The following is a 20,836-nucleotide window of genomic DNA, read 5'->3' on the forward strand; positions in this document are numbered from 1 at the left end:
ATCATCCTCAGTGCAGAGAAGGGGGAGGATCTCCCTTACCCTGCTGGTCCAGCACTGTGCAGCGCACCCTATCGTCCCCTTGGCCACCAGGGCACACTGCTGGGTCACAGTCGTCCTGGTGGCCACCAGGACAAAGCCACTGATTTCATTTTCTTCAAATTAATAAAGCGAAACATAGTTCTGAAGTGCTTTGTTGTTTTTGGTTGTTTGTTTTTTGTTTTTTAATCGAGATAAGAGTAAACAACAGTATAAAACGGTAACAACTCAAGAAGTTTCCAAAATTCTGCTCGTGACTGACATGCAGGTCCTCCATTGCCCCCAAGTACCATTAAGTAAAAAAAGAAGCAGAGCCCACAGTGTGGCTGCTTTTCCAGCCCAGTGATTTCCTCCACAAAAATTGCAGAATGAGAGCAGCACCATTCTAACTTCTGTCCTGAAACCCAGCTGAGCAGGACCAAAACCCCTCATTATGTGGAAAGCTGAGAACAGCCCCCAGCATTGGTCTGCCCTCAAGTTCCTCACTCAGCCAACTGCATCCAGTAGATCTAGAAATGTTTTCAAAACCACAACTTGCAAAAGAAAGAAAGATTTAAAAGGTACATATTGTGATACTTGTCTTAGGGGCAATAAGGAATCCCCTCCCCTGTTTCAGACAGCTGTCACTGAGGCTTCAGAGGGGCTTTCAGCACCAGAAGAGGCAGCAAATGCTGGCCTGGTCCCTCTTGAGAGCAGAGTTAACAAGCTATAGCCTCCTTAGCACAGAGCACCCCAGAGAAGTTGGAGCAACTTTTCTGTTGTAGGACAATGCAACGCAGAGCTTGGCTGTAGCATGAAAGGATGAGTCTGCTGCAGCCTGTACATGGGGAGCAGAAAACCAGGCACTCCCCCTGCTCTGAGCAGCTTATGGAGTGCACCAAGGAGACGATGCTGACCCTGCATTGAATGAGCTGTCGTCGCTGGCAGTGCATTCACCAACCATGGCCAGCTGAGCCCAAACTCATTCCACCTTGAGTTGATCCCAGTACAAACCAGTCTGTCAAATACAAAGATACCTCTGCAAACGTCGATGGGGCTAAGATTGAAGTACAAAATGGCTTAAAGTGAAATCTGCAGCTTGCTCTTTGCCCTAGTAATTGGCTTTCTCCCTTCTGTCATGCCAAGCCTTTGACTGGTCTGGATTGTGCCCGTTTCAGATTTGCTGGAGGTTTCTGGGGAAGGGGTATCTTGATTAAAAATCACTTGGGAATGCAGAGTTCAACACATCTAAATATGTAGAGACAAGTTCGTGTTTGCTCAAGGCCAACCCAGGGCCTTATTCCTCCTGTGTCCACTGCCCGCTGGCCACGTGGCCGTTAATGCGGTTGGAGCCATTGCTCGAAGTGCTGAAAACTCCTTTTGTGCTGTTGGATGTCACATCCTCCTCCTCAGAGCTGCTTTCCACATCACTGCGGTCATCTTTGGATACCTGAACAATCCAAGTGAGATTTGGTAGTGGAAAGGGGAGGAGAGAAGTTGGTAAATTCACAGAAAGTTACAGCAGTAGAAGGTTGTATGGAAGGGATTAACCAGCCCCAGTGACAACTGCCTTCTGTACTCCACCCTTATTAACTTAAAGCTTAAAGAGCCTGTCATCACATGCAGAACACAAGACAGATGTAGGAAAAGACAGCTGGGAATCAAGAGCTCTGCTTTCCAAACACTGTACACACTGTGAGGCACCACACTTCACGCTCACCATATCAGAGGACATTAGAGATCTTGGCTTGCTTTTGTCTTCCAAGAGTTGCATTCTAGACTGGTTAAAGGCTGCTTTTCCAGATAAATTTGTTTTCAGTAACAATAATTAATCTTCTCGCACCATAATAATCAACAAATACAATGACAAAATACGTATCTATCAGTTCTAGAAAGAACACTCTGTCCTACAGGGACTGCCTTTGATTTTTTAAAAATTAACCAGCTATATTTATCACATTACTGTTTGCACAAAGTGCCTCCCATTTTCACTGCTTGTCGTTCATCTGTGAGAAGTCATTTACGAGGAGCAGCACAGTTGGGCAGCACAGAGACAACAACCTAACACCAGCCCAGGAGCTGAAAAAGCATCTCAGCCTATGGGGAACTGCCCTATGGTTATGGCTTTGGCTGTAAGGTGACTACAAAGTCAGCCAATGCATTTGTATGTGGGGTTTTGAACCTTTGGAACAACCCTCAGGCACAGCTCTGGTTCACATCGTTGCTACCTGCTGTGGGAGTGCCATGGAAATGCAGTGCACCAGGACACAAAAGAAGGGACCATAAACCCAGCCCCAACTGCAAATAAGCACCTTGGTCACTGGCTGGGCTCCAGAGCCGTAAACTCACCATTGCCATCTGGATGCACAAATGGCTCCTGCTCCCTAGGGCAGGCTCTCCACACTTCTGTCTGCAACTAATAAGCCTCATTCACCTCATGTGCAAGCACTTCGTGGGGAGACTGCTTTCAGGTGCTTCAGAACTTGATCCTGCTCTGCCTATTCTGTGCCTGGGTTCTGGCTTTCAAACAGCACCTGGTAGGAAGGTTTCAGCTCCAAGGAATATGTAGCAGAAAAACCAGATAATGATCTCCAGGATGGGTTTTGATGGGCCTGTTGGATGTATTTGCTTTTGTCTGTAGCCAAAACTTCTGGTACCTCCTCCTATACTGGAAGTTCAAAGGGTCACTGGAAGGAAACAGAGATCTCTCACTGTTCTTCCCACAACTGCTTTCACAAAAAGGATTGCTTTTCTGCTGTCCTCTTTCACTCAGCACTGTGTTAATGAGCACTACAGACACAGAGTCTTTGTGAGCCTACAAATTATACAGGTGAGGACATCAGAACAAGCCACAGAACACTGCTCAGACCTTTGGAGAACCTGCATTTTAAAACTGGATCAGGGCCAGCACTGCATCAGCCAGGGAAACAAACATTGTAAGAGAAGACACCACCCAGCTGAAGCCCCAAGACCAGAGCTTTGTGTTCCTCTCAGCCTAGAAACAGGGTAGAAACAGAAGTACAGATCACACTTACATGCAAAGGATGAAACTGTCCAGCTCCAATCTGGCACAGAAGAAAAGGAGTGAGAAAAGAGTGAAGAAGACAAAGCTCAGAGTCCCTTCTCTGGCTAGGTCACCTGGACAGGAGAAAAGCAAGGAAAGGGAAAAGACACAGACCTGAGCTGTAGGAACAGCTGCATAGAAAATAAGAGCCTCGCAGTAGCAGCTGTGGGGAACAGATGACAAACTCGTGTGCATGCTCTAAAATACATTTTCCCCTGACAAACACTGTCATAAACAGATATGTATTTCAAGGTTACATTTCATGTGTGGGCAGCTAAGAAGTCAAACACAAAGTATAGCTGTGAGAGAAACTCAGATCAAGATATCAGATAGATGACAAAAAAGGCATTTGTGCTAGCAAACCATCTGTTGCGCTCTGGTAGATGCAAAGGAAGTGGCTTCTGATGGGCTGGCTGGGTGTCAAACAGTTCCTAGGCTGCTTGCCCCGTCTCACGCCTCCAGTTGAAGTGCAACTTTTAAGCCTGGCAACTTAGGCTACAGACAAACATCAGCACTATTTGCTCTTATGATAGCATCTGCCACTTACCAGCTGCTGGAGTCTCAACCCAGCACTCTTAACACTCCCCTTCTCCCTCCCCCTACTAAAATTGGAATACTCAGGACTGGAGCTAGACTGCACCCCATTAGCCCAGTGACAACCAGCTTGCTCTCCAGTACTTCTGAGAGTCTTTTGCTTCTGCAGCTCAATGCCTGGCTCCCACTGGCAGTCAAAAGCCATTCACTGCTAAAAGGGAAGATGCATAATTCTCACTGCAACCCAAGAGTCAGCAGATGTTGGAAAGCTAGGAGCTGAAAGACATCCTAAATGATTATTTGAAAAAGACCTTTCTACCACTCCAACCAAAGCAGCAAGCAGTCATCATCATATCTCAGTGTACTGGAAAATGGTGGTGTTTCCTTGCATGAACAGAACAGCGAGGAAAGCATCCCTGCCTCTGTATGTATTTGGCAGCTCCAGTCTGCAGAGCAACCAGGGTTAAAAAAAGAAACCAACTGCTCTACAAAGCAATTATGATGCAATTACCTTGAGAACTAGCACCAGCCCTTGCTAATGGCTCCGTTTCTCTTAATTTCTTCACAGAGCTCATAGAAAAGGGGACCCAAACCAGCCCCCGACACCTTACCTTTCCCCGCACGAGGGCCTTGTAGGCAGTGCGAACGATGAGATAGGACCAGATGACATGCAGGATCTGCAGGGTTACCAAAAGGCCATTGAACAGCCACCAGGAAGGATAAGGACCAATCAGTTCCCAGCTTTCGAATAGGGTTGTATTCAAAATCCTAAGAGATCCAGAAACACATTACAGATCGGCTATGCTGGTAGTATGGCTTCCAGCTCTCCATTGAGATGACTGGCCAGATGCACAGCAGTTTGCATCTCACTTAAGCATCTGTTGCTTTGCTCCTGTCAGAGCAGTGATGCATCCGATCTCTCGCCAGAGTTAGGAGACAGACTAAATCCAATTAGAAACACTGGAACTGAGCAACAAACAGGAGAAGATGTGAATGTTATGCAGTTTGGTTACGCATACAGATCTGCTGCCAATTTCCTTCTCAACAGAGTTTATAATAACTTTACAGGAAGTGATGTCAAACTGCTCCGGTCACTAAAACAACTGTTAACACATTCATCCTTCACCCATTTTTAAAAATCATGCACATTTTATTCCTAGTTGGCCTCCCTCCCTTCCCTCCTAGTTTTACAGATTCCTCCTGCCAAGCTGGAAGACAACAAAATGCTTCACAGACAAAGCATTTTGCTTCCTTTCAGGACTGTTTTGCTGTTCTCATCGCTGGAAGTTATTGCCAGCACTTAAGTGATGTATTAAACAATTTAGACTTCATGAAGTAGAGATGCGTGGAGAGACCTTTAAAGGCACCATTAGTTTTGCATAGCTTTTAACATTTCACAGGAAAAGAGAAACAAGCCTGTTGAAGAAGAACCCAAGGCCCCAAAGTGCAGCTACAGAAACAGCTAATTTCTGGCCAGCTTATTAGTGAATTGTATGCAGCTCCAGAGGTCTGTCGGTGCTTTACACTGCTAAATAGGGAAGTGAATATACGTGAGGTGGACTAGTATAAGGTCTGCAATACCACAGCAAGCTTGTCAGATTTCTCTGTAAAGATGAGGAGTTACATTACAGCCAGTGGAAAACGCATTAAAGATTTACAGGGCTGCTGAGTAATAGCATGATGCAAGAGCATCACCTCACAACAGACTACAGCAAGGAGAACAATGACAACAATCTCATCTATCAAGGGAAAGAAACTCTGCAGACTTGAATACTAAAACCCTTCCTTATCTTGATTCCTTTGATGCATTCGCTGGGAAACCAGAAAGAGCTTTAATTGCAACTCAGATACCAAGACATAAATTTTTTGTGCACTCTTTCAACAGAAAGAAGGTGGAGAACATAACCACGACCACCCTTACTGAGCCTGACCTTCTGGGTCAGCAGAGAACCTTATTATAGAACAATTAACTATAATCTGTTTAGCCAGGGTTGTACCACCCAAGAATCTTCAGACCTATTTCAGGCTCTAAACAGTCACGACTCAAGGGCAGGACACAAGAAATCAAAAGCAGCACTGATGACTAAGCCAGATACTCAGAAATTAAATTTACTTCAAGAAAATATGCCTCTTCTGTAACTATTTCCAAAACTTCTCAAGTCAAGAGAAGCAAACAGTGCTCTGAGCTATTCAGATAGCAGCTGACTGCGCTCCACTAATGAGCACTGTCATCACTTTGCAGCAAGAGAAAGAGGGGCCAGCTGTGTGTTAAGATTCCAGTCACTTCTCACACTCTCTCTTACTGACTGCTGAGAGGTTTCTTCATACTTCTGTTTAAAAGCACTGCTCCAAACAGCACTTGGATTGTCTGCAACTTCAGGCTGCCGTGAGGGACAGTCTGCACTGCTTGCAAGAAGTACAAATGCTTTTCTTAAAGGACTGGAAGGTCAAACAAGACCTTACAGATCAAGGTGCTTACCAGAAAGGATAAATGCCCAAACGTGTAACAATGAACACAACACCAAAGAGCATGAAGAAGGCATCACAGAGACGCTGGTACTTGGCATAATTGGCTAACTTTGCAGCCTAGAAGAGATGAGAAACATGAGAATATTACTCCCTTTGTGCACTCACGTAATTACCAGGCTGTAGAGCTCCAAAATCCTCAAGACATCACACTTGTAAGGAGTTAGGAATACTTAGGGATTATTCTCAGCACTACAGCAGTTATGAGGAAAAGCTGACAAAGCAGGATCAGCAACGCAGATATTACAGCATGTTTAATGCTGCTCAGCAAAAACGGGGAAGTCTGCTTGCTTCCCTGAGAGCACCCCAGCATTAGGTACAGAAAGACTGAAAAGAAAACTCACCTCTAAGAGAAAATCAGATGCATCATGGAGACACAGCACCAGTGTTCCAACACGCACCATATTATTCATGTAAGAGAACGTAATGAGCCCAATTGTAGCCAAATGATGGACGAACATGATCAGGAAGTCCTGAAAACAGAAAGATGAATTATGATAATTTGGCAGTCAAACAAATATGTATGCCTGGAGCAGAGCCACAAAACTGACCAACTGAAGTCACAGGATGACTTCAGTTTAGACTCAGACTCCACACAAAGCTCAGCTCATCACACATCAGCCACCATCACTGGAGGCTCCAGAAAGGTCTCTCCCAGCACGTGTGCTTCTGTGAAGTTGTAACTGCATGCACAGGCACAGCACAGTCTCTTTGGCACAAACGCTCAAGACAAAGATAAGTATGGCTGCAGAATCCTCTGAAAGGATCAACAGGACAACATACAGCCCTTATTTTTGGTTCCCTTCGGTTTTACAGTCACACTGCTGGTCTTTTCAGCACTTGGCACAAATAAGTACGCTGCTGTTACCATTGTCAGCATGCAAAAGCCTGCCAGAGCACAGCAGCCACAGAACAGAAGATAATCCAACAGCAAGAGCTGGGCTGCCCCGTTCAAAAACTTTTTTCAGTGCAATTCAGGGCTGTTTTCTAGTTCAGTCCCCTGGATACAACACTTACATTTTAAATCACTGCACCTTACCGTGGGGAGTGTAACAGAGGGTATAGAATTAAATACTGTAAACAGTACTACAGATGCTGTTATTCACTTCCTTTCTGCAGCTCTAAGATATTTTGCATTTTGGAGCTAATATTTCAGTACAGAGAAAACAAACACTTTTTTTTTTCCCCAACAGCTGATGCAAGAATGGGAATACTTTGTTACTTTGCAGTTTGTACAGCAGAAGCAATAAGCCATGATTTACTATGAACTGTTTTCCAACAGCAACAATGAACCAAATCCTAGAATGCAGCACAACAGAATTAGATTCCAGCAATCATGACCAGTCATCATTCTGCCACAGCAAGACAAAAAATTACTTTCAAAAAACATGTACTATTGCTTTAGTGTTTGCCATTTTCTCATCCTGCTCAGCAAGAATGCTTGGAGCATTTTATTTTCCTGTCCTCTTGAAAGCCTTAAAGTTTAAATCTCTTTTTTTTTTCCCAACAATTTGCTGACTGTTTATTAGGAGGTACTGAGTGATTCTGTTCTTTCCCCTGGAAGACAAAAGAACCTCTCAAGGATACACCAGGTCACACAGCAACTCATTCCTCCCTTCCTCCACGATTGTATAACGAGTAGAGAAGGAGCTACAAAGAGGTGTGAATGAGGAAGAAAATTCAGTTATTACTATGCTTCAGCTTTACTGGCCACGCACATTCACAGTTTTTGTTAGCCTGGTCTATTCAGCAAAGCAGTTAGTGCAATTCTGGTTAACCTCACCTTCCGTTTAATGTCTGTAAACTGAGAGAACATGAGAGACCAGTAGAAGGCCAGCTCCAAGATATAATAATAATAAAGCCTGGATGTTAGAGGCTGGAAAACAAACAAAGACAGCACAGTTAGAAGACAAACTACTTCAAAATTTACTTTACAATCTACTTTTTCCTTCCTTTCTCTCCTGCTGCGTTCCTTCAGAATGATGAGGCATGAGTTAAAAGATCCAGAATTAAGGCTTAGTTAACACAAGCTTAAGCAACAGCCACCTTCCTACAGGCTCAGTCACACAAGCAACCTTGCGTGTTTGACAGGAGAATCTCAGGTTTTGAATCAAGTTCAATGTTTACAAATTACACTGCAGCCTCCTGGATTAGGAGAAACAGACACTGAACCACACTGGTTGGCCTCTCTACAATCACACTTGATGCATAATTAAAATAACACTGTGAATAAGTTACTTTTTACAATCTCAGCAGGAAGAAAACACAAAATGAACACGAGTTGAGTCTATTCTATCTGAGGAAACACCACTGTTGACAAACCTACATAAGCAGAATTGGAAGATACAAAGCACTGTTATCTTTGTGCCTTCAAAAAGGGATGGCTCTTCACTACTTGGGAAGCTTACCAGGCCTGGGTAGCATCCACAGAATGAGAAAGAGTTAAGACTACCCAATTACAACTTGCTGTCATTAATGGAAATAAGAAATTGCACAGGAGATTTGAATCTACTAAGTTTTTATCTCCTACCTGAAAGGGGTAACTGTACCAGCACTGTCGTGTGTCCCAAAACCAGGGTGCCTGAAGGGAAAAGTCAAGTTTATTATTCTGCTGGTCTTTTTAATTCCCTATTATCTAAGGCATCAACAGTTCCAGTTCACTGAAATTTTACCTTTGTTCCAAGCTAAATTTACTGTAAGACAAAATAATGATTTGAAATAATCATTCTGCACCCAAAGGCAAATTGTAACGCAACAGAAATTCAAAGAAGCAGCAAGCAGCTCTAATAATAAAGACCCAGAGATAAATGTGCATCCCTATGGGAAGAAAAAAGAACCCTCTCCACACCAAGAAAGCAGGTCTGTAACACAACAAATAAACTTCTAGTATTTCCATAATGACAGAAGCTTTCTCATACTGTCAAAGTGGCCTTTACACAGAAACTCCAGGATCTCAAGTAAGGGCACACAGAGGTGACTATCACCAAACTCCCCTTGTTTGAAGCTAGGTGCAAGCACAGAAGGGACACTGTAGTCAAAGCCCTGAGATTTCAGCACTGCAGTGCTAACCTAGTGGCACAACACACAGAAAAACCAGGTGGGAGGGTAAGTAGGGGTTTGCCAAATCAACTCACCGTCCAGAGAAACCTGATTCCATAAAGAAATATACTTAAATAGAATGTAAATCTCCACCTGGAAAAAAGAAGCAAAATGCAAAACATGAACCAGAAATAGTTTCTGTATAACATTTGTAACAAAACCTGAAACAACTGTGAAAAAAGCAATTCTGACACCTGAAAAGCATTCACCCACTCATTGTTAATCCTTCATTTGTAAACATTTTATGTGAGGATAAACCCATTTGAGAGTTTTCACACCACACTTGTTTGCATTGACAGCCAAGTTCAGAGTGAGCATGCAACATTCATATGCTTTAATATACAATGTCAAGATAACAAGAAAAGTAGCTGTTATTTAGAAGGTATCCTAATACATGTATTTATCCTTCTTACCTTGTGGCTTTAAGTAGGCAAAATCATACCGGGGGAAGAATTAATATGAAGAAAATTACTGGAAAGGAAAGAAACCAGCACAGAAGAAACAAGTCAGGAAAAAAGCACTCAGATGCTACTGCACTAACAGGGGAACTACAAGCACTCAGAAAGAAACAAAGAACAAAGGAATGAACTGAAGGGAAAAGCAGAGAAATCCAGGATGTATCTATAGAAGTACATACATCACTGTAAGCCATAAGGTCACTGTGCCTGGGAAAAATGCTACAGCATAACTGTGCAGACAGCCAACTTGTCTTCAGTGTAATTACTGAATTGTGCACATGCAGATGTGTACACACACACTGAAGTGTCACTGCGTTATGGCCATGGCTCACTCTCACAAGCTACACATCACTGACAAGAATAAATCCTGTGCAAGTGTTCTGGGCTTTCATATATCAAACTTAGCTGAAAGCTATGAAGCAGTCCTCACTTCTTCCACTTGCCTACAGGAGAATTTCCCTCCCACCAGCCAACCCCCAGGCAGCAGTTTAAGTTAACAGCTGACCACAATTTCAGTGAAAAGAGAGAACAAAGAGCTGGAGCTCTGAGATGGAGGCACATCCCAGCCTCTGCACGAACATACATGCTCTCACAAAATTTAGTGATGGTGGTGGGTTTGTCCTGGTTCCTCCGATGCCGAAACCAGCGCTGGATCTTTCGAACATCCCAGTCTAGCTGCTTTGACAAGCCTTCTAACCTTTTTCCATCTGGAGACTGAAGGAAAATGAAACAAACGTCAGTTCTCCTCCTCCTCAACCTGCTTTCAGTTTGACATCCTCTGTACACTACAGTAGGATCCACACACAGATGACAAAACCCATGATGAAGGCACTACATACATTTTTAACCCTGACACTAGTACTATGCCAGAAGCAGGAACCTGTTGCCATATTCATTCATATTTAACTTTCAAAAGCCACTAATTACTTAAGTACTCGGAATGCTTGTGGTTTAACATTTCCTCATCTATTTCATCATTTGACAGCACATCACTACAGAGAATGCAGTTCTGTTTCTTCGTTTGGGAGGAGGGGCTTTTAAAATGCCCTGTCCTACCTGTTAAAACCTGCAAATCAACTCAGGCTGTCTGAAAGTGAAGATGACGACAGCTGAATTCACTTAAGGGACAGTGTTCACTGTGAAGTTTATGGAAACTTTAAAGTAAGAATTCAGTTTTAACACATCTGATGTTTATAGATTCAAAAAAGGCATCAGAGAAATGGCGTCATTTCCATTACCACTTTTAGAGTGCATGGATACAATTAAACTTGAAAACGGAAATAGCTGCACAATAAAGAATGCATCCCTGTTCTCTCACTGGAAACTCTACTGGCAGTTTGTTTGTTTGAACAACGACAGTGGATTTACAGGAGCAGAAAAAGTGAACAAAACCTGATAACTAATTCTACAATGGCCCAGTGGTGAGATAAGCCATGCTAGTTTCAGACCAGTGTCCTTTTAACAAGCTCTGCCAGGGAGCTCTTACAACTGAAAGATGATAAACACATTTTACCACTTAAGTTACAAACAAACCCAGAAAGCTATATAGAATGCTCATGTAATACAGAGTCACCAGATTGCTGAACTGAAAAACAAGATAATCTGTCATCTGATTTGCAGTACTAAAACCAGGACTTTCTCACTGCAGATAGCAATGAAATCTCTTCCCTCTGCATCAGAGCCACCCTACATTTCCATTCTCCAAATCTGACAGCACACAAGCATACTGGCACAGTTAAACGAAGCTCTGTTTTCATAGAAGCTAGATAAGTATTGCACAGCACGCAACCCCAAGGGTTTCCTCAACATTAAATTCAAGGACATCCCCTGCATTAAAGTCCTCTCAGCAAATGGCATCAAATCACAGGGGCCTTCCTGTTCATGTCTCATCCCAAGTGCTCCTGAACCTCACTGTTCCCACGAGGTGAGTTCTGCTGAGGCTTTATAGAATTTCCTGTCCATTCACCAAGTGCTTTTTCCACTCTGCTCAAAATGGAGTTCAGCATCACCAAATGAGAACATAAAGCCTTCCATTTCAGTATCTTTAATGAAAATCCATCTCACCACCTGTGCTGATTTAACTGTCAATATCCAAAAGCACAGACAGCACGCAGCTCTGTCATTCTAAAGTGAAGGAGCACTGCCAGCTTAAGCGAGAGAAAAGCCATGAAACATAGAATAAAAGCAATACCTGCTGCCAACATTCAGCATCCCACCACTTGTCAGGGCGCACTTCCATGGACAGAATGCTTTTACTTGAGCAAGTGACGTCCACTTGGCACAGGAAGAGGAAAGCATTCCCCCAGATGGCCAATGAAAGCAGAGAAGCAGATCACAGCAGAGCAGTGCTTTTCCAATAGGAAGTGAAAGATGCCAGGCAATTTTTTTGTAAACCAACAATTACTGCCCATTACAGCAGTAACAGCTGGGACAAAAGCAGAGAACTAAAGGAAGAAAACTTTTTTAAAAAGAGGACAATTTTGATTCAAAAAAGATTCTTCTGTGTGCAAAAGCATGGATCAGCCATAAAGCGAATTTACTTTCCTACAAGACCGACATGACAGAGGCAATGGAAAATAAAGAACACTGTGGATGGAACACATTTCTTAAACCAAAGAAGTGGGAGATAGAAACCCACATCCCCACCTTTGCAGGTCTCTGTTCTTAGCTGCGCAACTCACCTTAGTGATGGATGTAAACACTTTCTCTAAAATCGCATTGGGCTGGGCTCTGTGAGCTCCACTGTCTTGTATGCCGAGGTTTATGGCACATGGCTTGGCAATAAACCTGAAACACAAAGAGATGGATTAAAACAAGGCACGTTTTTCCCCCCCAAGTCACAGCCCCAGCCTCTCACAGACTACAAAACCTCTTCAAAACGCTTCTGAAGATCTTCACTCGCATTGCTCCAAGGAACATGTACCTTTAGTTAACCCAACTGGTAACTGCAGGGAGCACATATTGTAACACATTTAAGGTGAAAACTCCAGTTCAAATGCCCCGGCCTTGCAGGATCAGGACACATTTCCCCAGGTGACTTGCATCATTCAAAAATAAATAATAAATAATCACTGACATGAGCACTCTGCAAAGGGCTGCTAGAGCCCCTGCAGCACCACAAATCAAGCACCTTATTTCCAGAACTTTTCTTGGTGTCACATAGCTCAGAAAAAAAAAAAAAGGAAGTTCGAGTCACACAGTTCACAAAAGACACAAACACAGATTTATTTTCCCCTAAGAGGAAGAAGCGTAAGTGGCTTGCTTCCCTAGGCAAGGTAGGGAAGACATCCCAAGTCAGGTTGAGCCCCACACCTCAGCAGAACTGCATGCAGCACGTTCTCCAAAAGCTGACTGAGGCTGACTGAGCACTTGGTGAATTTTATGGCACAGACACTCTGAAAACAAACCTGGTTTTGCAACTGACACAAATACATGCGCATTCAAAACCAATTGTGTTTTGCTGTACCTTTGCGTCAAACTGGCCAAGAGACAAAACACACACATTACTGAATGCCTGAATTGCGTTCTCTCCTGTTGGTGAGCAACAGCTTTCAAGGACAGCAAATTAAAAAAAAAAAAAAATCAATTAATTTGAGAGCATGCAAAAACCTGTTTCTCAAAAACGATTTTGAAAAGGACCCAACACTTGCATCATTAAATCTACTTTGCTTCAAAACACAGAGTGTTCCAGAGGCAACTTCATTACACATATGTATTCCATTTAGAAGACTCAGAGTGTGATTAAGCAGAAAATGCTGCTTTTTCCAACCATCACATTTGCTGCCATTTCCCTTTGTGTTTAAAAGATGGGATTCAAATTCAACAGAATCATTATTATAAGCATTCCAGCTGCAGCCATGCTTGGGAGCAGATCATCAGTTATGAATATCTACAAGTGCACTGCAGAACAGACACAGGTTGTAGGCTTTTCCCCTTGAGAAATTCTGGATCAGCTCACAAATAATCCTCAATGATCTCTGCTGCTTTTAGCAAATAACGCCCAAGCAATAGCAGCCATAGTGCTGGGTTCCTGCCCTGTTTCTCACACGTCCTGCTTGCTTCAACATCCACAGCTAAAGAACTAAAAAAAAAGAAAAAAGGAAAGGGTGATTTCCTTTCAGCTTGGCTCTTCCCTGCTTTGATGGCTCACTGCTTCCTCTACCATCTGGACCACCAGCCAGAAGTGATGTTAATGATGTTATAAGTGCCCATCTCTTTGCTCCTCTTTCCTCCAGGATGCACCATAACAGCAGCAGAGCAGCTCACATGTGCTCACCGGATGTCAAACAGTTCTGTTTCATTTTCTGGAACACAGTGCTTACAGCTCCACAAAGAGCTGATTTTGTTTAAAAGTAGGTAAAGAGGAGAGGAAAAGGTTAAGGAAGCACCTATGATCCATAAAACTGGCATTATTTGAGAATTCAAAACCTGAAGCATCAAGGAAAGAAAAAACAGCATCGCCTCAAAAAAAAAAAAAAGATAGAGAAATAAGCAGAAATAATTCACTTCAGGACCCACTGATTACAAAACAAACACAATGAAGATTTGCACAAAATTGCTCCAGACTATAAGCTTCCTCCACTGGCAAAATACAGATGTGTACAGAAGTCAGGAAAGGAAAAAAAATAAAGAGCAAGGTAGGGCTACAGACAGTGCACAGGACTCAGCCAAGCATGCAGGTGATCAAAGAGCAAAACAAAAGAACACACAAACATTTCTTGGTGCATGGAGGCAAGCAGATATCAATGTAAGCAAAGAGGAAAAGTCACAGTTATGGAGTAGAGCCACAGAAATAGGATCTCTATACTGTTAAGGAAGTGCAGCCCAACGTGGTAATGCTGCTCCTCTCACCCAGCAATGGCTTCATGCAGCAGGGGGCAAATTCCAGCCCACAGCCAGCCTCCTGCAGGGCCCAAAAGCCCTCCCAAAGCACTTTCCCCATAGCAGTTTGCACAGGAAAGTATCCAGGTGGGTTTAGATCTCTCCAAAGAACTCTCCCACCTCTCCGACAGCTCTGCACCATCCGTAGGGCTCTCCCAGCAGCTCCCAGTCTGCCTGGAGCTGGAGAGCCCAGCACTGGGCCCAGTGCTCCAGGTGAGATCTCCCTAGGGCAGAGTAGAGGGGAAGGGAATCTCCGTTGCCCTGCTGACCACTCTCTCTGCAGCACACCCCAGGGTCCCACTGACCACCATGAAAATGCCACCCTAATTGTAGAATCCCCTCTTCCTCCAGAATCCCCATTCTTGGGGATGTTCACAACTGGACAGCACCACAAGCAATTCAAGCTGATTCCAAGGTCGGTCTTGCTTTAAGGAAGGGATTGGACAAGGTGACCCAGAGGTCCCTTCCTACCTAATTATTTTATGATGCCACACAAATCTGCTGCAGGAGCTATTCCCAAGGTCGAGATTGTGCTGCGCCCTCCCAGCAAGGAGTTATCATCGTGTAAATACTTTTATTGCTGTTTTGTGAACCCACATTTGTTTATTGGCCTAAGTCACACCTACACAGCTACATTTTCATCCCAGTTATTAAGACTTTGAAACCAGCACCAGTTTTCAAGAACAGAGACTAGCATCTAACAAGCACTTTCCAGTCACATTGTACCTCATGAACATTCTGGAAGGTTCAGGTTCTCTGCTAACTCCCTCCTACAGCTCTGAAAAGAAGAACAATTCCCTAAACTCAAGATTTACAGAGTAAGCACATTCTGAAGTCAACATACACGAAGTGAGAGCTCATCTCTTCACGATCTCCCAGTTTCAGTGCTCACCTCACTCATAACTGCCCCTAATTCCCAGATAGATCTGACAAAATAACATCTAAAACCCTCTTTTTCTTTTCTTTCTGCACCAGACTTAGCACAAATCACAGATCCTTCCTAAGAGACAGAGTGACTGTAAGCAAAAAGGAGTTCCAGTGTAATTACAATCACCTTGTACAAGTAACAGACTCCAGGTCTTCCCCAGTACCTGTGCCTGCAGTGGGATGAGATGCGTAGGGTGAAACAACAGCAAGAAGAACAGTGGGGGAAAGAAAAGAAATAACACTCTAACTTGACACATCTGTTAGCAGAAGTCCATCTTTCTCCTGCCTGCTCCAAAACCCATTTCCAGCTCAGCCAGGGTCTCTGTCTCCTCTGCAAGCTCAGTTCTTCACCACACAACTCCCACACTCACTTAGCCCAATGACTATTTCACCAACACCGTGATGCAAAGGCTGATTTACAGGAGCATTACCCACAGAAACGTTATGTCAGCGTAACAAAAGCACTTCCTCACACTGAAGACCTCCTACAGAGGACAGAGAGAAATGAAGGAAAAAAGAAAAATAAGAGCAGCAGGAGAGAAGAATTCGAGTTCTGAGTCATTGAATCTGATTGCTACTTGTGTATCAAGGAAGACTTAATCATCCCCAAGGCCTTAGCTGGAGTATGCACACAAGGGGATGTTATTAGACAAATCTGAACCATCGTGACACGTTCAAAGTGGCAGGAGAAAAGAGAACATTTCTTGAAACATACGGTTTTTTGAAACAAACATCCCAGGAACAGCCCTGGATTTCACTCTCACAATCTGCTTTCACTTCAGGATACCACCAATGAAGCACTGTTAAAGAAAAGGAAGCAACCCATACAGGAACCAGGCCACAGTTTCCAGGTTCTACTGCTAGAGGAATAACATTTAATTCCTCACTTGAATCTTCCCTGAATTAATACAGCAAAAGAAATTTAATAAGCACAGCGTTACGAAGACAAAGTAGCCTCTAGCAGGATGATGTCTTATTAGGTGCAGCAGGATGCAATGTACCTCTCTGTCTGCCTCACCAGAGAAAACAGTCTTTTGTATTTCCTCCCCCAAACTACCTGAGCCAACCAGGACTGGGGCAGCCAGGAGACTTCCCCTAGCCCCCCCATAACAGCCAGGGGCAGCTCTGCCTCCCAGATCCCTTTCTTCATCTGCTGGTAGCCATGGATGTCAGGGGTGGGCTTTGGCTCTGCCACGTGTCTGTGTTCCCGGGTCCTCTGCACTGTCTGAGCTGAAAGCAGCATTCTGAGGAACTGGGAAAGAGATAAGATTGATAGGGGGAAAAAAAGATGCTCCCATTTCTCTCCTACCCACGTTTTTCTCTGCAGTTCTCTCTTTTTGCTCTGCTCAAGTCTCCTTTTTTTGTTTAAGCTCTGAAAGCTCAAAAAAAAAAAAAAAGCGCATTTCCTACAGAAAACCTGAAAAATGAAACCAACTCAGTCCCTGGCCGCTTAAATGCCTTCCACAGAGAAACACATCCACTCATTACATCCAGAAATGTAAAACTGACTCAGCCTTTAATGAACTATTTAAATAGGTACCTGAGGTGTCTTAATTGGCTTCTAACACCTAAGTGTTCTCATTAACCAAGCCACTTTCCTAATTAGCATCGCTGTCAGCCACACAGCCTGCTCCACGAGTGACTGCAAGAGATATCCATCGCAAAGAGCAGAAACTGCTGCCCCAGGGGGAAGGTAACACACAGGTATGGATGTTGAACCGAGTAAGAAATGCTGCACCACACCTGTCCGTGGGCAGACAGCATCCAACTGCACCTCCGGCATTGCGGGGACCCACAGAGCATTGGGGAACACAGCAGGCAGCAGAGCAGGCCCGAATTCCTCAGCCAGGAACTGTCAGGGAGAGCACATCACAGGCAGAGAGCAGCCCAACACCTTCAGTCACACGCACAGGGCTGGCTTCCAGGCAACGGGAAATACAGGGGGGTGCTCCTGACATCATGTTGTGACCCCTCAGCACACAGGGGGCTGTAAGGGCCCACAGCACGGCACAGGGGAGCCCCGAGGCCACAGAGAGGCGCGCTGAGGCCCCCGAAAGGCACAGGAGGGCCGTACAGAACGGCTGGGAGGGCCGTGCGGGATTCCCCCGCCGTGACACACGCAGCCCTCGGGCCCCAACGGCGCTCCCTCCCCGCGCGAAGAGATGAAAGGAGCGCCGGGCGGAGGCCTGAGGCCTACACGGGACCTGAGGGGAGAACGGGACTCCGAACCGAGCCGGGCCGAGCGGAACCCAGCCGAACCGAAGGGGCACCGAACCGAGCCGGGCCCAGCACCGCGCAGCCCGCCCCGTTCCGCCGCACGTTGCTAAGAGACCCCGGCGGGCTCGCACTGCACCACAGCGCGGAGGGGGCAGCGGCCGCCGCCTGAGGGCCGCGGGGCTCCGGGAGGGCTCCGGCCCCGCGCTCACCTCTCGAACAACAGCCGCACGGCGAAGATACCGAGCGCCAGCGGGAAGGCGGAGAGGACGTGGCTCGCCCGCGGGTACTGCAGCCCGCCGTCCGGCTCGCCGGCCAGGTCGGCCCACGTCACGTTGTGAGGCAGCCAGAAACGCTCGTTCCAGAACCAGGCCCGCATCGCCGCTACCGCGGCTGCCGCCATTTTCCGCCGCCTCCCTCCGCCTCGTCCCCCCTCCCGCCCCGGCGGCGGCCACCGACAGCGGGCGGAGCTCCGCGCCTCAGCCCGCCCGCTTCCGCCCGCCACTCAGGGCGCATGCGCAGGCGGCGCTGCGGGGCGGGGCTGCCTTGGCCACGCCCCCCTTCGCGGACCGTTAACTCGGAGCATGCGCAGAGCGCAGCCCGCGCGACTCGCTCTGCCCGCAGCCCTCACTGAGGAGAATGGGCGGGAACCGCCCGCTGCCGGGGCGCTCCTACAAAAAAAAAAAAAAAAAAGTCTGATTGTTCTTCTTTAAAAAGTCTCAAGATTGTCTTATGAGCCCCCGAGAAGCGGCCTTCAGCCTCACTGCCACAGGGCAGCCGTTCAGCTCTCACATGAGGCGTTCATAGTGAGACAACAAGGGTTCGTTTTATTAATACAGACGTGGTTTAGCATTTAAGTGCAGAACAGAGAGGTTCACACATCGAAAAAGTTGAAAACGATCCCAGTAGCTTTCAAAGCTTTCAGAAAATTATTTCAACGTGATGGGCTCGGGACTGAGGGTTACCAAGGAACAAAGGCTGTATTCTGCTTCGTAATTATGTTCTAAAGCTCTCCATAAAGGTACTCAGCACCAGCTTCCCTGTGCGTGGTAGCAGAGATCCATCTGTCCCATAATAGCCCTTCTGGCATCCATCCAGCTGAGAGTAAATTAAATGGCCCATTGAGCACTCAACTACTACAGTAACCAATGGGTGCAAGGAGGTGGCTGTTCATAATATCTGCACTTTTTTTCAGTGGAACAAGTTCAGCACTAATTTCCCTGTGAAAACGTCCACTGAACGGTCGGAATCCTTGTATCTCAAGGACTCACAGGTGGCTGAGATTTAACCAGAACAAATCTCTGTGAACAGCAGCCGTGCAGCTTTACTATCATGTAAGTGGGGACGCACTGTAAAGCGCAGCTGCATCTCCTGATAAACAAGGAGTTGGAACATCCAATACATCCCATATCCATGACCAATAGCTTCCAGCCAAAGTTGCTTGGTGATTTGAGTTTAAGAGCAAGTAGATGTTGTTAAGAAAAGGTAAGGATTTGGAGGATAAAGAAAAGATGCACTTGTACATCAGCTTCCCTAGCTTTGAGATCTCCCTTTACTTGTTCAAGGCTTAGTTCTCCCTTAAAAACAACCAGCCCGTAGGCTGTACATGCCATGCCACACAGCTGCTAATGCATGCTACCCCAACAGCAGGCTGTTCCGTCTCTGTGCCACAAAGGAGCACATTTGTTTGCTGCTGCAGAGCACTCACTGCATTTTCACTACACCCAAACCTCGAACCGAAACTACCCCAGGTTTGAGTGAAGACAACTGCAATACACGGCAGCTGTAAGAAAGAAAAAATTAAACTAAACCAACTCTGGCTTGTCCTCAGCTGCCTGAGAAGCAGCTGAAGCCAGAAACGGGAGTGTGAGATACCTGCGTGTCCTTCCTTAATTTTGCCCACCCTTTTCTAAGCCCTCAGCCTTGCAAGTCTGCTTGTGACGACCACAAAAAGCGGACCCACAGTGTCACCTAGTGGCACCAAAAGTCACTGCCTGGCCTCCAGCTGCAAGTAAACCCCGGGATTTCACCCATCATTTCCCACCTCCTTTTAAAATGGTGCTTCTTTGTGAAACGAGCATGAATGCAGTCTTCAGACCTATTTTTTTTTTATGTAAATGACCAAACTTTATTGAAGTTAGCAGGACTGTTAAGAAAGCAGGATATTTTACACCTCAAATATAGTTAAGAGTTAATTCTCCTGTAACTACAGTACAAATAAAAGCTAATATAAAGGGATATCTTCCTTCCACCATTCAGATTCCATTATTCGTAAAATAAATGCAGTCAAGTTTTAAAATGTACTAAGCTTCAATGCTAGCAATCAGAAAGTTTCTGGTTCATATGGTTTTATTCCAAAGATTTGCAATGCAGCAGAATTTCGCAGCCACAATGAAAAAAAAAATTATGGCAGCTCGATACAAATAGGATTTCAAAATTGTCGAAAGGCCCTAAAAATGTTATGTGCAGTTTTAAATGAATTATAATGAACTCTAAGTAAACAAAAAACCATTCAAAATGCATATAAAAATGCAAAAGTAATGCCCTGCAGGCTCCTGCAAAAAATGTTGACTTGCCATCAAGGAGTTCTGTCAGCACAGCATTTGGATAAGCACTAAAATACATTTGTTCCAGCAGTGGGCACGCTATTCCAGTTGCACAGAGAAAAATGGAGTATTCATCTTCAATTGATCATAGGCAGTTTTGGAAGTTACGTTCTGCTCAGTTTAAGATGCTTTAGTTGTTGGACTCCAAGGCCAAAAAATGTTTTTATTATAATAATTAAAAAAAACTGTGCCCTTAACATGTATTAAAGTGCATTTAGTTACCATTTTTAAAGCAGGTCGGAAAGTCCCTTTGAAACTGGTCCCTAAGCACTGCAGTAGCATTTTGTAGTGGTAAAAGTAGTGTATTACAGAAAGCCTGTTCCATACCAACACAGAGTGCAGGTTAGTGAAACAGGTCCTAGAGTTCCAAAAGGGTAAGACAATAGGAGTTCAGAAGAGCTCTGTTCTCATCCCGTGGTCAGAGGTTACCTGTCAAAGGCATCCCACAACCACAGATACTCATCTCCATGCACTCAGACATTCCTTCAGGCTTCCACAGTACTTTTCTGGCT

The 20,836-nt window shown here is 45.0% G+C and overlaps 1 protein-coding gene across 3 annotated transcripts; it reads right to left on the reverse strand.

The window, feature by feature from the left end:
* Positions 1–186: 186 nt before the first annotated feature.
* Positions 187–18,221, reverse strand: CERS5 (ceramide synthase 5). Of its 3 annotated transcripts, XM_090128264.1 has the most exons (11): positions 17,931–18,221; positions 12,378–12,483; positions 10,280–10,410; positions 9,274–9,331; positions 8,670–8,720; positions 7,923–8,015; positions 6,484–6,612; positions 6,093–6,199; positions 4,225–4,381; positions 3,051–3,080; positions 187–1,465 (listed from the first exon to the last, which is right to left on the reverse strand). In XM_090128264.1, the coding sequence occupies exons 1-11, from the start codon at positions 18,119–18,121 to the stop codon at positions 1,313–1,315; spliced, it is 1,206 nt and encodes a 401-aa protein (XP_089984390.1). In that variant the 5' UTR covers positions 18,122–18,221; the 3' UTR covers positions 187–1,312. The 3 variants fall into 3 exon arrangements, with proteins under 3 accessions (XP_089984390.1, XP_031465675.2, XP_089984389.1); XM_031609815.2 differs by lacking the exon at positions 3,051–3,080; XM_090128263.1 differs by lacking the exon at positions 187–1,465 and having other exon boundaries at positions 3,051–3,153.
* Between the last annotated feature and the right edge of the window lie 2,615 nt (positions 18,222–20,836).

The sequence above is a fragment of the Phasianus colchicus genome, chromosome 33 (assembly GCF_987193195.1).
Source record: "Phasianus colchicus chromosome 33, bPhaCol1.hap1.1, whole genome shotgun sequence".
In the NCBI taxonomy this organism is placed as follows: domain Eukaryota; kingdom Metazoa; phylum Chordata; class Aves; order Galliformes; family Phasianidae; genus Phasianus; species Phasianus colchicus.

What these genes read in the sequence shown, in the direction of transcription:
- CERS5 (XM_090128264.1), bottom strand. Translation starts at nt 18,121, where the DNA reads ATGGCGGCAGCCGCGGTAGCGGCGATGCGGGCCTGGTTCTGGAACGAG. An exon ending in GAATCAGGTTTCTCTGGACG is followed by an intron (nt 8,721 to 9,273) that starts GTGAGTTGATTT and finishes TTTTCCCTTCAG; the next exon opens with GCACCCTGGTTTTGGGACAC. An exon ending in TTACAGACATTAAACGGAAG is followed by an intron (nt 6,613 to 7,922) that starts GTGAGGTTAACC and finishes TTCTGTTTTCAG; the next exon opens with GACTTCCTGATCATGTTCGT.